Source organism: Symphalangus syndactylus, chromosome 6, assembly GCF_028878055.3.
Source record: "Symphalangus syndactylus isolate Jambi chromosome 6, NHGRI_mSymSyn1-v2.1_pri, whole genome shotgun sequence".
NCBI classification, from domain to species: Eukaryota; Metazoa; Chordata; class Mammalia; order Primates; family Hylobatidae; genus Symphalangus; species Symphalangus syndactylus.
In genome coordinates, this window is record NC_072428.2 from 127,516,083 (window position 1) to 127,533,930 (window position 17,848).

Here is a 17,848-nt window from a genome sequence, read left to right on the forward strand (position 1 = left end):
ATAGAGGTAGTGTGCATTCTCACAGAAGAATTCTGCGAATTCCAACTGTTGAGACGAAGAAAAATTAAGAACAGTTGGAATGAGAACAAGTAAAACTCAAGCCCTGTCTTTCATCACATCAGACCAAAATCATTTCCACTTTAAGAAGTAAATCCATGTAATGAAGGTTTCCTGATTATTAAAAATGATTAAAGATTCTATCACAAAACACTAACATGAGTTACTTTTAATACCATAGCCTGCAATCAATGGTACTAAATGGAATTCTCACAGCATGGAGAATTCTTTTACTGCCAATTGGAGGGAGGACCATTCATCACTATACTTAATGGAGCAAGGAGCAGTTGGGCTTGAACCAATGAGACATAAGAGAACAATGTTACTCCTAAGCCATCAAAATGGATTTAGATCTCATGTGTTCAGGAAGACAGACATTTTCTGCTTCAGCTTTCAGTTTCTATAATCAGAGGGATCTCTTAAACTTAATTGTCATTTAAAATGCTAAAAATCTTCCCCGGGATTTGCAATCACAAACGGTTGTATTTTCCTGTTCTTATTTGCAACACATAAATTCACTTTCGTTGCTAAAAAAGGGTGTGGATGAAGTGTTATGATTTGTGTATTTTAAAAATGTCATTTCACAGAAGAGAACACTTGTGGTCTTTCATACCAACCATGAAGAACACTGAAACTAGGCTTCTAACTACTGGTATAGTTGCTAACCTTCTAGTAACTCTAAGCACTTTAACAAATTAAGTGGTGGTATTTGAGTGTCTACGTGTAACTTTAAAACAGCATTTTAACCAAAATAGACTACGCATAATCTTTAAATATTGAACACATTTCATCTACAAACCAATAGAAAAAAAATCAAAGATTCAGAATGTGTTATAAATAAAAATATCCAAAAAAACAGTAGCCAAAATTCGTGAAGCAATGATGAAGTGAAAACAGATATTGCTATATTAAAATGGGGAAATCACGTAACCCAATTATGTATAGAAAGAATGGAATGTATGAGCTACAGGGCGCATTACTACTGAAAAGCTACTCTACAGATTGTGTGGTAGTAGATCGGCATTTCTAGGAAACAGGCTCAGTCAAGGGAAGAGCATGTTTTGTTTTTATAAAGGAAATAAAAAGTAAAGATTGATCTGACAATAAGCGACATTACATAAAAGGCATTTTCTTAAATGGTTTTAGCCTTTCACATAAAACATTTTATGAAACAATGTATATACTTTCCTAAAATCTGAGTATCAGAGAAAAAGTTATTACAGAATTGCCTTTTTTTCTTCATTAGTAGGTAATTCATATTTTACCTGGACAGGTTGACAATTGCTTGCCAAGTTCCTGAATCCTCAGTGAGGAGCTACATTTGGCTCTGGAAAGAGATATAGATGGCCCCATATTTCTATTCATCAATCTACAGCTGGTGGGAACTTCAGCTCCTATTAGTAGCTCAGATGTGTTCCCACCAGCCCAAGTTTTCTTGTCGGAAATCCAAGAAGGAATAATTGAGAGTTCTCTAAACCTGACCCTCCCTCTTTCCCAATTCAGCCCATTTAGCCAACTGGGAGAAAACCTTTCATTACGCTTCTCTAATTCCTGATCCAATGACTGAGGGATTTTACAAACTGCTCTTATTTCTTGGAAACATTCTTCTTGTCTTTGTAAAAATGACAGAATAAAGACATTTCTAGAACAGAACTTACAAGAATTACACAATAATTATATCAATATAACAATTATTCATCACCAAAAATAACTTTTACAAAATTCAATAGTAAGGTTGAGAAAAAGAGTTCCCTAGAATATAGTTTTACGGGTGGACTAATGGGTCAGTTGGGGCCAGGTGCAGTGGCACCTGTAATTTCAGCATTTTGGGAGGATCACTTGAACTCAGGAGTTTGAGACTAGCCTGAAAACACAGTGAGATCATCTCTAAAAACTTTTTTTTAAATAAATAAACAAATAAGCACAGTGGCATGCACCTGTTGTCCCAGCTACTCAGGAGGCTGAGGTGGGAGGATGACTTGAACTCAGGAGTTCAAGATCGCAGTCAACAATAATAGTGCCACTACACTTCAGCCTAGCCAGGGAGTGAGACCCTGTCTCAGAAAAAAATAATAATGAAAGTAAATATATAAAATAAATTACTTGGATGAAGGAGAAACAAACACAAAATAACTAGTTACATATTTTGATGCTACAAATACTAAAAAGAAAACAATGAAAAAGAAAGAAAATAATGGTTTTACTGATAATATCATAATAGAATGTGAAAATAATTTGGAGTGCCTTTGCTTGTTCCATTTCTTTCTCTCCTTTCACTTACCACATTAAAGTAAGTCAAGTCTCTATTAAAGGCAGCAAACCAATGTATTTAATAAGACAAGAGCCTTTACTCAATAAAACATGCTTGTTTTACTTTTCCTGGACAACAAAATAACATCAAGCCAAATGACATAATCACGTCCCAATTAGAGGACATAAACCACCTTTCTTAAGAGCAGTAAGGTCTAAGTGATTACTTTTTCAAAATAAATACAACTATAGGTCTTTATAATATATTATAAGGCTGAAAGGCTTTGGCCTTTTCGTTCCATTTGTAATTCTTCCAATGGTACTTTCATTTTATTTTATTTACCTGTTTTCTTAATTTTTATAATGGCCCAAGATGAAAAGTATTTTTATTTCACTCAAATACCTGAGCTATAACTTTGGAACTTGGTGAATCATTTATAGAATTTCATTTTCTGACACAAAATGTGATGAGTTCTAGGGATTAATTAAATGTAGCATCAATGAGTACTTTCTTTTTATGTCTTTTAAAATGTACATCTTTTCATTTCATGTAAGTGTTTCAGGGTGTTATGACAGACCAGCAAAACTCAGTCAAATTGGTATAATTAAGTTGAAGGCCTCCTACAAATGAAATGCACCTCACACTTCATTACCACTTCAGCAAAGTAATCCAAAATAATTGGACTATTTGGATTATTTGTTTGGAATGCTCAAAACAAACATCTAGGTTTCTTTGTTGATATGTCAGAGGATGATGTCAGTTCTTATTCTAGTACTGGAGTAAAAATTGAAACGTCTCTTTTTCCTTCCTGAATGCAGTAAATCCATTAATAACATTGCACTTACAATGGTCGGTCCAAAAATATTTAGGTTTTTTGTTTTGCTTTGTTTTCTGGGTGGGGAGTCCATTTTTAAATAAATATTTTACTCACAAAGACTAACAAAAGTATTCCTTTTCCTTCCTGTTTATAGTCTGTACATATTTCTGTAGATTTTTTTTATTATAATCATGCTTTAGGAATTCAGATTTGAACAAAAATTTAAAGTACATATTGTTCAACCACTTTATTTTACAGAAAGTGAATTTGGGTCCAGAGATGTCAATCACCTTATTGTATCTATATAATTAATATGGAAAATCTGTTATAAATAATAGGGTAATGTTCTTCAGCTCTCTTTATACCCTTTGATAAAAAAATATTTTAAACAAGTAAAATATTTATATAAATAATATACACAAAGTTTAGTCTTCAGAGGGTGACACAGAAATATAACTAAAATTCAATCAAATTTATCCAGTATGATGCTGTTATGTACTAAGTTATCTGTCCCCCAAATTGGTAAGTTGAAGTTCTAAACCCTAGCTCTTCAGAATGTGACTGTATTTGGAAATAGGGTCTTTACAGAAGTAATTAAGTTTAAATGAAGTTGTTAGAGTGGAGCCTAATCCAACATGACTAGTGTCTTTTATATAAAGAGGGAATTTGGACACAGACATATGAAGAGGGAAGACCATATGAAGACATGAGAAGACAGCATCTACAAGACAAGGAGACAGGCTTCAGAAGAAACCAACCCTGCTGAAACCTTCATTCAGACTTCCGGCCTCCAGAATTGTAAGGAAATAAATTTCTGTTGTTTTAGCCACCCATTCTGTGGTACTTTGTTATGGCAGTCCTAGCAAACTCATACAGATATCTACTAAAAAGATGCACAAAAAGAACTAACTCATTTTGTTCTAATCCTACAACTAGTGTTTATAAAAAGATATATAATGGAAGAATGAGAGAAATCTAATTTTTAATTTTCAAAAATTCCAATCTGGCTTGGGAATCTCTGCCAGTTTGATATCCCTGCCCTGGCTATTCCGACCCTAATTTTCACTTATTAAAAACATAGAAAAATCTAAAAAACAAGTGTTGTATTTGTTGCACTAATTGTATCTCTAAAGTCAGATTTCTATTTGTGAAATTTATTTTTATTTTTTAAAAATTTCATAAATGTTTCCCCCTCCTTTTCCCTGCCAAACATACCTGGCACATGTACTATCCCCAAACCTTCCTGCAAACTTTCTCCTTTACCCCCAAGTCTGACTTCTGCAAGAGCTCCCTTATTCCCTGCACACTCAAGGCAACAAAACCTGCAGTAAATATCCGCTGCACTTTTGAAGTAACTTTTTACTATATGAAAAATGCTGAGTGGTAAGACTATTTCTACACCTATGAGGACATAAATAATTCATCTCTAAAAATAAATTTGAAAGCAGCAAGACAGAATGTTAAATGTGGAAGGGGCCTTAAGTGTATTGTGCCTTTACGTAAGTGGACTGATTGCCAAGCTCTGGGTTGACTGTTACTAATATAAGAACATAGGAACGATTCCTCCACTGTGGATGTCAGCATGACGTTTCCTGATAAGCCTGTTTCTCAGTTCAAATGTCACTCCTTACGAATCTAAAAGACTTCAAATTACTTAGCGGTGCTATTTTTACCTGGAATTTGTCATTCTGAAATTTTATTATAACAACACTTGAACTATAAACCTATGACACCAAAGATTCACACATTTGCAACACACAGAATTGAATTGTTATTCTTCATAACCAAGTTTCCTTTAAAAGTTTATATAATATGATTGGATTAAAATATATCAATAATATAGATAAATATACATACATATATGCACATACAAGAAAATGACCAGAAGTGATATTGACAGTCAATGACTTAAATGCCATGATGTCAACTTTATCAACGTATAGCATGCAATCATAGGTAAGTTTCCTACCATTTCTTGTTCTCTGTCTTCTCATCTAGGGAATGAGACTGGTAGAAATCGTGACCTTAGAAGTTAGTAGAGTGTTAAATTTGATCACAGAGCAAGGTGCTTAGGTACATATTATGTCTCTAGCTAAATGTAAAAATCCACTTTGGTTCCTGCTGACAGGAAGGTGAGACATGAACTATGCTTACCAAGGCAGAACAGGGCCTGGCTCCCCTGCCCAGTACTCAGAACCAAGGACAACGCTGTCTTGTCCCATAGCAAATCTCATCCACTTCATGCTACAGATTTTTGGGGGGACAGATTTTCTTATGATTCTAAGATCATGCTTTGAATTCTACCATAACAGAACTTCAAAGCTGATAGGAATTCGAAGGACAAACTGCAGTTTTTAAATATCTGAAAAACTGAAATGCAAAAGGTTAATACACGGCCGATGTTACACAGACAAATGCAGGGTTCCACCAGATACTCAAATCAGAAGGATGTTACCATAAGAAAACAGGGGTTGCAGAATAAGGAGGAAGACACTCTGGCTACAGACCCATGGACTGCTTCCACTGCCCCTTTTCTTTGTGTCACCAGACCTCTCAGAGTGGAAGGGAAGCCCAGGCAGAGTGAGGGAACTCATGGGAGAAATTCATTTAAAAAATTCAAAAAAAAAAAATTAAAAAAAAATTATCTGAGTTGCAGCCTGGGATCTCATGGAAACTGAGAGATAAAGTGTGGACACTGGCATAAGCTGAAGTCCAAGTAACCATTAATTTCTTTTCTTTGGAATTGTCCATTGCAGATGTCTATTTTATGGAACTAGTAGAGAAGAGTGGCATAACAAGAGGAAAGAAGGGATGACATGATGGTATGACTGAAAGTCAAGAAACTGTGCACAGACTGAAGTGAAATTACTAGTAAGATTACCCAAGAAATTCAGGAGCCAAGGGAGACAGAGGAAGGAAGAAGTGACGATGGGCAAAGTTTAGCATCTTCCTTTGCTCAGAAGTTTAGAGAGAAAATAGCTTTGCTTTCCAGGTAGCCCGAAGCTAACTCTTACACTTCACTATCTGACCTTAAGATTCAGCAAATGGCATGCCTTTCAATTCTACGAATATAGCAATTTTCTCCTGTTCTTTCAAAAATATGAAGTGTTTTGCTTTTTTTCCCTTTTTAGAAGTACTACCCATTCATGGAAATCCATCAGAAAATACAGAAATCCAAAAAAAATTATGGATAATCCTACAATTCAGAGATAATCACCTAGGAATACAATAATAACAAAAGCATAACCAACAAACCTAATCACACAAGTTGAAGTACTTAGGCTGTTTTGGTACCCTCAAAATTGGTTTTTGGGTCCAGGAGCTACGACTCAAAAATTATAATCCATGAATCAGAATCTGGACAGATTTCTGGCCCAGACATGAAGCACATTTCTGGAGGCTCCACTGGCCCATGAGTGTGATTCATTCTCAGACTCTCAGGAAGGTTGTGTATTAGCCACCAGCAGCTTAATTCATTCAGGTGAACCATATCTGATGGATCATCTCAGCTGCTTTAGAGGTAAGCCTTATAGTTTACAAAGGCATGCATGTAAATTTCCACTTTGGCATCATTTTTGTTACTTCCTTAAAGAGTTAAGGTGTGGCAGAGTTTATAAAGAGAGGAAAGGAAAGGAAAAAGTGTTCTGAATAACACAAATCAAGTCTTATTTTCTAATTAAAGGGCCACAGCTAAGTAAACAGAATAAAGAGACCTTTCATAATATAATTATACAAACTCAAGTAAATGTTAGAACAAAAGTTTTGTTGTGACTAGTTGTAGAATAGAATTATAGAATTTTAGAAAGCTTTTCAAAGGATCTTCTAGTTTACTTCTCTGGCCAGAGGCATGCAAACATTTGACTACCTATGGCTAATTTATGTTTTCTTCAATTGTGAAGATCAAAGGTTCTTTGCTCTGTCTTGGTAGTTTTATAAAAATAAAATTCTTAAACTCAACCTAAAACAGAACCGTAAAAAATTTTAACGTATCAAAAATATTTCCCTTTCTTTTAATAAAACTCCCTTTCGTCCTGGAACAAAAATCAATTTACTTTCATCCTTACCAAGAAGTCTTCATTTATCACAAACAATTTTGGAATGCTGAGTCATATTCAGTGGTCAAATATGACAATTCATACTTTTTTCGTGGATCGGTTTCTAACTTTGCTTTTCTCCACACAATTTAGCAGTGGGATATATCCTGTTTATGTTTAAATTGCAACTGCTGTGCAAGATGGTGTATTACACTTAACATATGTTAGTTGTAATTCAAAATACACTGGTCTCTCTGCAGAGTTGTTTTGCTGAGTTTAGCTATGGCACTCGCTGAGTCACTGCAGTGGGCAAGAAGGAAAGCAGTCAGATAGTTCTCTGCTTCAAAAAACAGGAGAGATCTTATCCTGGTGAAGGTGGGTCAGCACACAGCATTATTTCTTCCCCAATGAATGCAGCTATACGATGTGGAGAGGTTTCATAAAGCAGCTATTTGAGAACTTTGAAAAATAAACGATAGCAGTAGATTGAAGAAGAACATCAGAATTTAAGATACTATCAAATTGGTAGTAAACTCCCCAAATCCCTCTCCCTCCAATAAGCCCTAGCCTGGACTCCAGGCAGCATAAAGCCCAAAAGGAGACACCAGGAGCAGAGAGCAAGAGCTCTAACAAAACGCTTGTGCTCCAGCTCTAAGAAAGGAAGGGACTCTGAATCCTGAAAGAAACGGAAAAGGATCTCCCTATCTTTTCCCCCCTCAAATTTTCTCCCACTACACCACTACTCAGGCCATTTCACTATTTCTGGCAGCAGCAATTACAAAGCCTTCCGGCACCTAAAATTAGGAGGGAAGTGGGGCTTCCTCTCTAATCACAAGAGCTATGATGCCAAGAGAGTGGCAGAAACTATCATTGCTTCTTTTTCTTTCTGTTATCATTGGTTGGCCCTGGACATTAACACAGTTGCAGGCAGTATGCAGTAGAGTGAGGTAACTAAAGCCTTAGCTTTCTGGCACAAGGACCAAACAAAGGAAGACCCAAGAAACCAGAAAGTACCAGGGATGACAGCAGAAAGGAAGGAACTCAGAAAACAACTCCATAAAGATGTTCACGAACTCTCGGGGGTTTATCTCTGGGCTGCAAATACATGGATCCAGCCCTAAACACCAGACCATAGACTTTGGGAACTCAGCTATAGGGTAGACCTCCACCCAGATCCCATACTGGCAACTTAGTCATTCATAAGCCAGACAGATGAGAATAGCAATGCAAAGACTTTGGAAACAAAACTAACATTGTAACCACAACCCTTAGAAGATTAGTCAAAACTTGTGGCCTGAACTTGAGTCAATTGCATACTGAAGCAAATAAAAAAAAGATTCCACTTTAGAAAAAAATGGGGAAAAAAAGAGCAAAATAAACCCAAATCAAGCAGAAGGAAGGAAATAATAAAGGGCAGAAATCAATAAAATTGCAAATTGAAAAACAATCAAGAAAGTTAGTAAAACAAAAGCCAATTCTTCAAAAAAGCCAATAAAATGGATAGATCTCTACCAAGATTGACAAAGAAGAAAAAAGATACAGGTTACTAATATCAGGAATAAAAGAGGACTTGTACTGCAGACCTCACAGACATGAAAGAGAGAAGGAAATACAACTCTACATACATTAGTCAACAATTTAGATGAAATGAACCAATTCCTCAAACACTCGGAGCAACTATAAGACAACTAAAACTCATTCATGGTGAAATAGATAACCTGAGTAGTCTACAACTCCTAAAGGGATTGAATTTATAGCTTAAGAAAGAGGAAAAAATCTTGCGGCCCAGAAAGTTTCATTGGTAAATTCTAACAAACATATAAAGAACAAATAATACCCTAATCTTTCCCAGATATGCTGACAAAATACTTCAACAAAAATTCTACAACTAATAATCAATCTGATGGTGAAAGACAGAATGATTTCTCCCTAATATCAGAAGCAAAGCAAGGAGGGAAACTCTCATCACTGTTTTTCAACACTGTACTCTAAATCCTAGCCAGGACAACAATGCAAAAGAAAGAAAAGGCATATGGATTAGAGAGAAAGGAATAAAACTATCCTTATTCACAGACATGCTGGACTATATAGAAAATCCTGAGGATGCTACCAAACTCCTCGAACTAAAAAAATGAATTTAGTAAGGCCAATACGATACAAAATCAACATATAAAAATCCACACTACCTCAAAAGTTAGCTAGGCATGGTACCATGTGCCTGTAGTCCCCCAGCTACTCAGGATGCTGAAGTGGGAAGATCACTTGAACCCAGGAGGCAGAGGTTGCAGTGAGCTGAAATCGCACCACTGCACTCCAGCCTGGGTGACAGAGTGAGATCCTGTATCAAAAGAAAAAAAATCCATAGTATTTCTGTATACTAGCAATCAGCAATTGGAAACAAACATCTTAAAAACACACCAAAAAAAATACCATTTACAATGGCTCCAAAAACATGAACTACTTAGGCACAAATCTAACAAAATAGGTATAAAATCTTTATGCAGAAAACTACCAATGATGGACAAATAAAATAAATGAAGAGACATAGAGAATTTATGAACTGAGAGTCTCAACACAGTAAAGATATCAACATTCCCCAACATTCCCCTATAGACTCAATATAATTCCAGTCATCCAATTTCTAGTAGAAGTTTTGGAGACATAGGCAAGCTGATTCTAAAAATGTGTATGGGAAGACAAAGGAACTCAAATAGCCATGATAGTGTTGACAATGAAGAATAAATTTGGAGGAATAATGAAACCAGATTTTAAGAGTTATTATAAAGGTACAATAATAGAAAGAATATGGCACTGGCAAAGGCATAAACCATAGGTCAATGGCACAGAATAGAGTCTACGTTGGATCTGTGTGTCTGTGTGTGTATATACGTGTGTGTGTACAATCATTTCTCCATTTCTGTGGATTTTACATCTGCAGATTCAACCAACCACAGATTGAAAATATTCAGAAAAAAAGGATGGTTTTGTCTACAGTGAACACGTACAGACTACTTATCTCATCACAATTCCCCAAACAATATAGTATAACAACTATTTACATAGCATTTGTACTGTACTGGATGTTATAAGTAATCTAGAGATGATTTAAAACACATGAAAGTATGTACATAGGTTATATGCAAATATCTGTTTTATATGAGGGACTTGAGCATCTAAGAATCTAAGAAAAGGGACTCTGGAAAAAATCCCCTATGGATACTAAGGAATGACTTTTTGTATATCCAACTGATTTTTGATAGAGTTCTAAAGGCAATTCAATAGAAAAAGACAATCCTTTTACAAATGATGTTGAAAGCATTGGACATCCATATGCGAAAACATTAACCTCAAGCTAAACAGCACATCTTATAGAAAAAACTCAAAACAGATCACAGAACTACATGCAAAATAGAAAGCCTATAAAGCTTTTGGGAGAAAGGAAAGGAGAAAATATTCACCTGGAATTAGGCAAAGAGTACTTTAACATAATACCAAAACCACAACTCTATGAAGAAAAAAAAAATGATCATCTGGATTCTGTCAAAAGGTTTTACTCCACAAAAGATATCATCAAGAGAATAAAAAGACAGGATATATAGTGGGAGAGAACGTCTGCAAAGCACACAAAGGCCTTGGGTGCAGAATACATGACGAACTCTCAAAACTCACAGGAAGACAAATAGCCCAATTAAAAAATGATCAAAAGACTTGGACATATTCTTCCCAAATGCTAACAATACCAAGTGCTGACAGGGATGTGGAGCAACAGGAATGATCATACATTGCTGGTAGAAATGCAAAATGGTGCAACCACTCTGGAAAACGGTTTGTCAGTTTCTTACAAAGGTGAACATACACTTACCATATGACCCAGCAATCCCATTCCTACGTGTTTAACCTAGAGACATGAAGCTTATGTTTACATAAAACCTGCTCATCAATGTTTATAGGAACTCTACTCATTATTGCCCCAAACTGGAAGAATAACCCAGATATCCTTCAATGCAGGAGTGGGTAAGCTAGCTAAAACATCCATACAATGACATACAGATGGGCAATAAAAAGGAACAAATAATTGATACATGCAACAACTTGGATAAATCTCAAAGGTGTAGTGTTCAGTCAAAGCAGCCATCTACAATGGACTACACATTGTATACTTTCATTTATATGGCATTCCTGAAAACACAAAACTATAATGATTAGTGGTTGCTAGAGGTTGGGAGATGGGAGGGTTTGACTACAGTGGGATACATCATGAGGCAGCTCTTTTAGGGTGACAGACTGATCTATATCCTGACTATGGTGGTGGTTATATGAATCTTTATATGTCTTAAACTTTATGGAACTGTACACCAGAAAAGTCAGTTTTACAGTATGTTAACTTTAAATATTAAAAATAAAAGCAAATATAATAAACATTCAATACAAAGTCATTCATATGGAAGAACAACCAGAACCTCTACTTGGATGCTTGTCACATTGCTTCATAATTCTGTCATAGGCAACACAACTGGGTCTGTTCCTAGAGTGTTCATTTCTCCAGGGCAGAAACCTTAGTGTTCTTGTCTCTGCTTCTCCAATATCCCACAGAGTATCGAGTAACTGAAGTAAACACTCAATGTTTGTTGAAAGATGAAAGCAATGAATAAATTAGGTGTAAATGGAACACATTATTTCATTTTGATGGGAGAAGAGCAGGAGGGAAACAGAACCTAATGAGAGGTAGCTACTAAAGGCTAAGAGAGTTCTAGAAAGACACATTTTGCGGTTTCATACTTTTTTGGCATTAGCTGAATATGAGTTGGCAGTTGCAGCATTTAGCATGACTAGTCATGATTTATGAAATGTAGTGTGTACATGTGTCTTCCAATGAGGACTTTACTTCATTATGAAGCCAATCAATTATAAAGAATTTATTAATTCATTAAGTTGCACTGTACCAGATTTATGGAGAAATATTCTATTTGCTTTGTTTTGTCCTATTGGATGAGACCACTAAATACCATTGATTAAAATTCATCAATTCATATGTTGTCATATATGATCAAAACATAAAATTTCATGACATTTCTTTGAATAAACTGGAAATTTTGCATATACACAGACATTAGTAGTATGTTGCAATTCCTAATAATTCATACATTGCATGTTACCACCATGTACTCCATCCCTGGAGAAAAAGTCTTCCGAAAGCTAGAGAGAAAAAAAAAGATTACTTCAAGCTTCTTCAAGGAAGCAACAATTGCTTCAAGAGCAGCATAAAGAGAGGGTTCACCCAAAGAAAAGATCATCTGTAAAAAAGAGTTGTTCTGAGCAGAGAATGGCTGATTAGATAGCAACCCCCTTCCCCTCCCCGCCAAAAACATATAAAATCTCACTTCACGATACTGAGGCTCCTAACTTCTACAGGACCAAAGCAATGTTACCATGGTTTTTTCAACATTGCTGAAATTAGCAAACACTAGTGTGTGAGTAAATCAAGGCTATCCTCACTGCCGTGACACAAAAAGACAAAATGCACATGTTGTGCTTAAACTTTTCTCCACATTCCTTGCTGTATTCCATATAGTTTTATTATCTGATTTTTTAAATAATATCCTGATTTAATGTTTATTATATAGATGTTTTATCTATAGGTAGAAAATCTATGACATGTAATATTCAATATATATCCTATGTAGATATAAAATATTTTCAAATTAACATTCAAGTTTTAAAGTAACCACAACTTAGTGCCTGCTGCACTCTACAGAAACAAGTATGGACAATTTACTTTACTGTATGTAGCACACACACTCGTGGAATAAGAGATAAACAGTCCAATTTAAGATACACAACTAAAGTGTAAATACAACCAAAACTTAACCCATGATAGAAACAGGATGACTAGCACATGTGCTTCTGCTGTTAACATTCTCAATTCTTTGGTCACAATCAACAGAGCCACTAAAAATAATGATCACGTGCAGCCACTCCTTAAACTCAAATTTATTGAACTGGCCTATATAGAATATAGAATTTTACTCCAGCCACAACATTCAAATTGGCAACTGAATGTCATTTTCTTATTGATTCTTTGACTGCTCAAGTATAAGCTCCAGGAAGGGAGTACTCTGTTGTGCTTACCACTAGACACACAGCATAAAACAGTGTCTGGCACAGAGCAAGTGCAAAATAAAGGTTTTTGAATAAATACGTATTTTAATGAATAAATAAATTAGTATCCATTAGACGAGGGTTGAAAGCAGGATTATATAACGGAACTTTAGGAATTGCTTTGTCATACACATCACCAGATGTTAGATATTGTACAATTCTATTTAGACATGTATTCTTTTATTCACTCATTCCACCAAGACAACCAATCAATCATTGTTTGGCTTCAGAATACTTCATATTAAAATCTGTGAACATGGCTGGGAACACAAGATTCATATTAAGATATTGCCAATCATCTCAAGTAGCCTAAGTCTACTGTGTAAAATACACAGACACAGAGTTAATTTAATTAACACCAAATTAAACCTTGAGAACGGCAACAGATACATGAATGATAAACTCCAGTGAGAGTGTAATTAACTCTGACAGCAAGAATCAAAGAAGAATTCTTTGGAAAGGTAATCATTCAAGTGGGCCTTGAGAAATATACAGGATCCTGACAGACGAAAGGCAGCAGACTACAAATTGTTAAGAACATGAACTTTGAAGCCAGACTGCCTGAGTTTGAATCCCACTCTATGATTTATTAACGCTGTGACCTTGGGCAAGTTACTTAACCTCTCTGTCTATCAGATTCCTCATGCATAGAAGGGAGATAATTATACCACATATGACCAAGGGTTGTTGGGAGAGTAAGTTAATTAATACGTAAAGTATCTGTAACAGTCCCTGAAACATAATAAATGCTAGACAAGCATATGTGATACGGAGAAAACAAAGGACAAAGCAGAGTCCACAGCACAAAATAATTCTGAGCTGAAATGCTAAAAAACACATTTTTTGTTTTCACTAGAAAAAAATAATACCCTGGACTACATTAAGCAAAAACTCCTAAATATACATAAAAATGCATTTTGCTAACTCAGTGACAGTTTGGGGTCATTGAACTTTTACTGGAACTATGGATCTTCCAAAACAGAAATACACACATACACACACTCAAAACTCCATGCATAATCCTAAGGTTTCATCCAGAAATTGAGGGCTGTAGGCGCTTCCTTGAGCTTATCTCTGAGCCGTAAGTAATGACATAATCTAATGGTATTATGCACTTTCCATAAAAACCAATGCTTAGTATGGAATTCTACACAACCCCAGGCAACCATGGGCCCTAAAGTATCTCATCCAAAAATTGAACTGTTAACTTAGAGGATGGAAGCACATAGAACATAAAAAACTTCACAGCTCCATTTCAAATCAAAGAGGGCAACAGAAAGCAATTCTGGTGACGTGGCTTCCTTATCTGAGGAACAGACCTGTGAAGGCAAGGGACACAGGTAGTCCAACCCGGAGGAGACGAGGCTGGGGAGAAAATGTAGAAACAGAACGGCACTGTACTCACATGGTGAAGGAGCCGGGGGGAGCAGACACTCGCCGCAGGTCCGCAGTTTGCACCTGATGAATACTAGAGGCAGCAGGGAATGAGCAGCGAAGACAGAGTCAGCGACAGCGTGGACAGACAAGGAACAAGCCAGGGGAGAGAAAGAGAGACACACAAAATTTAAACAGAAATTAAATGAGCGCATCACCAAACAGCGAAGGAAAGGAAAAGGAAAACCAAGCCAGCCACGGAAATAATCCAAAAAAAGCCGGTGATAGCAACGAAGCCAACAGGACACACAGAAGGCGCTGGTTCTAGGCAAGTCACAGACCAGAGCGGGGCCAGGCTGGGGTCGATGCAGGACGGCAGGTCGGGGGGTGCAGGGGGATGACCATGGCCTCCCTTGCTCGGGCCCATCAGGACACCCAAGGAGAGAAGGCACACACTTACATATTGAGTGGTAGGCTGGCATGGTAAACTCATCTTTGAAAAGATTCAAGGTCAATTTAACCCTCTCATCACACAGCCATCAGGTTTCCCCAGGCTTTATAGGAACACTCATCAAAAGACAATCATCTTAACAAGAGTGTCTCAACCAAAACTTCAACTTCCTTCAGCTAAACCACAAAGGCTTTTTAAAAACTCCAAAGGTAATACCAAGAAAGTCTAATTGTATCACTGTATTGCTATCATTCCACCCACATTCTGGGTAGAAAAATGAAACCACAGATTTCTCCCTTTTCTCCCTTCTTTTATATTGGAGTCTACAGCAGCTGCTAGAAAAGACAAAATGTAGAACTTAAGAAACTAAATCCAAAATGTTTTGTTGACTTTACATAATTATTCTCTCCACTCTCTTATTTAAAGAGTTTCATTGTAACTACATTAGACCTAGTTCCCCGATCTCTCAGTTCTGCAGGATACATAACTTCTCATACAAAGTCACCCATGAGTTAACTCCAGCCCAAGCCTCTCTCTGTCTGTGTTATCTTCCAAGTACTATCATTTTCAACCAATAATACTTCTCAGCAGCCTAGGATGATGGAATTCGATTGCTCAATTCAAAGTTTGCTGACTAGAAACCTGGTCATTGGATAAAATGATCATCTTTAATAATGTAGCCTTAATTACCAGTGAACTAAGGATAATATTATCTATTTATTAATAGTTCATTGAAGATCTCCCAAAACACCTGGGTAATTTTGTTTCTATTCTCCTTCAATGGTACCTTTCACATAAAGAACATAATCCAGCATACTGGCTATCACGTTACTAGCATATGAATATGAACCTAGATAAATCTGCTTATTACTTTTTGTGTGGAAGGTATTTACTGTAGTTCATACTCTGTGTAGATTCCTATGCTATGATAAATGACATATGTTCCCATATAAATGAGGAGCTTCTGAACACTGTGGGACCTAGCTTTTTAGTTTGTGTATAGTAATAGCAAATAGGATTATAAGCCAAGAAATATTTTTTAGAAAACATTAATTTTTCCTTTTGCATAAATGAAGATCTAGTGGCATCATGAAGCCCTATTAGTTAACTATTTCTCATGGAAATTCCTTCTATCCATGTGGACCATAGCTTGAAATTATTAAATATGTATCTTTCACTTATAAGACAATGTGATCAAAACACATTTGATATTAGTTTTATATTCACAAAATTTTAGATTTATGTTATCTTAGAAAGCGATTTCTGAGAAACACAGCAGAGATAGCATTATAGAATGGATTCATGTGTGAGTCACTGATGCAAAATGTGACTGTCTCAGGAGCTATGACAGACACTGGGGATCCTAAGAGGAAAATCCTAGGGCCTCCCCACAGAGCAGAGAAGGGAGGAGTAAATCAATGATTACACTATTTTTAATAAGTGGTGTAATGGAAATAACCAAGAGCACCACTGAAGCACGCAAAGGTACATCTAACAGCTAGAAGTAGACAGAAAAGACTTACTAGGAATAGTAGCATTTCGGTGGGGTCCTAAGCTGTGAGCGAGGAGCTAGCAGAAGATAAAGAGGTGCAGAGGGCACTGCAAGAAGAGAACCTGAGAGCAAAACCAGGATGATGTAGGAGACAGGCTACTGTTCCAGGAACAGCAATCTTCCCTGGAACAAAGAACAAAGAGAATGAAGAGGGGAGTGATCGAAAAGGTCTGCAAAGCTAAGGAACACAGGCTTGGGATTCTTAGATCGATCTAACTGGTATATCAGAAGAGACAGATTATGTGAAGGCAGCAAGGGCAGGAACAAGAAAATAGTCAGAAGGATATTTTAGTAATGCTGCTGAGACGTAGCTCGCATGACCTTTGAACTCTGGCTGCTTTACCAGTAGAGAGGATAGAGGGGATGACAGTCAAAGACTTGGGAAATAAATAGAAGACAGAGTTCAACGAATGTGGTAGCTACCCTGATGGATGTTGATATGGTTTGGATGTGTGTCCCATCCAAATCTCATGTTGAAATAGAATCCCTGATGTTGTATGTGGGGCCTGGTCAGAGGTGTTTGGGTCATGGGTGCAGATCCCTCATAAACATTTGGTGCCCTCCTTGAGATAGTGAGTGAGTTCTCACTCTGAGTTCATGTGAGAATCAGTTGTTTAAATGAGTATGGTGCCTCCCCCCTCTCTCTTGCTCTCTCTCACACCATGTGATATGCCAGCTCCCCATTCACCTTCTGTCCTGACTGTAAACTTCCTGAAGCCTCACCAGAAGCGGAGCAGATGCTGGTCCCATGCTTGTACAGCCTACAGAACTGTGAGCCAAATAAAACTCTTTTCTTTATAAATTACCCAGCCGTAGCTGGGCACAGTGACTCATGCCTGTAATCCCAGCACTTTGGGAGGCTGAGGCGGGCAGATCACTTGAGCCCAGGACTTCCAGACCAGCCTGAGCAACACGGGGAAACCCTGTCTCTACCAAAAATACATCTGGGCATGATGGCGCACACCTGTAGTCCCAGCTACTTGTGAAGCTGAGGCAGGAGAATCACTTGAACCCGGGAGGCGGAGGTTGCAGTGAGCCGAGAGGGCACCATGGCACTCCAGCCTGGGCAAGAGAGTGAAACTCTTGTCTCAATAAATAAATATATATAAATAAATAAATTATCCAGCCTCAGGTATTTCTTTACAGCAATGCA

At 36.9% G+C, this 17,848-nt stretch overlaps 1 protein-coding gene across 4 annotated transcripts in view; it reads right to left on the reverse strand.

Annotated features, from left to right (window-relative positions):
• The window catches only part of DGKI (diacylglycerol kinase iota), a 503,130-nt gene that overhangs the window by 174,512 nt on the left and 310,770 nt on the right, over positions 1 to 17,848 (reverse strand). For 2 of the 4 annotated variants that reach the window (XM_063642297.1, XM_055284146.2), the window contains exon 21: positions 14,724 to 14,786. The exons of the other annotated variants lie outside the window; for them this stretch is intronic. In XM_063642297.1, the coding sequence (XP_063498367.1) occupies positions 14,724 to 14,786 (63 nt within the window). The remainder of the gene's footprint in view (positions 1 to 14,723; positions 14,787 to 17,848) is intronic. 4 annotated transcript variants of the gene reach the window in all.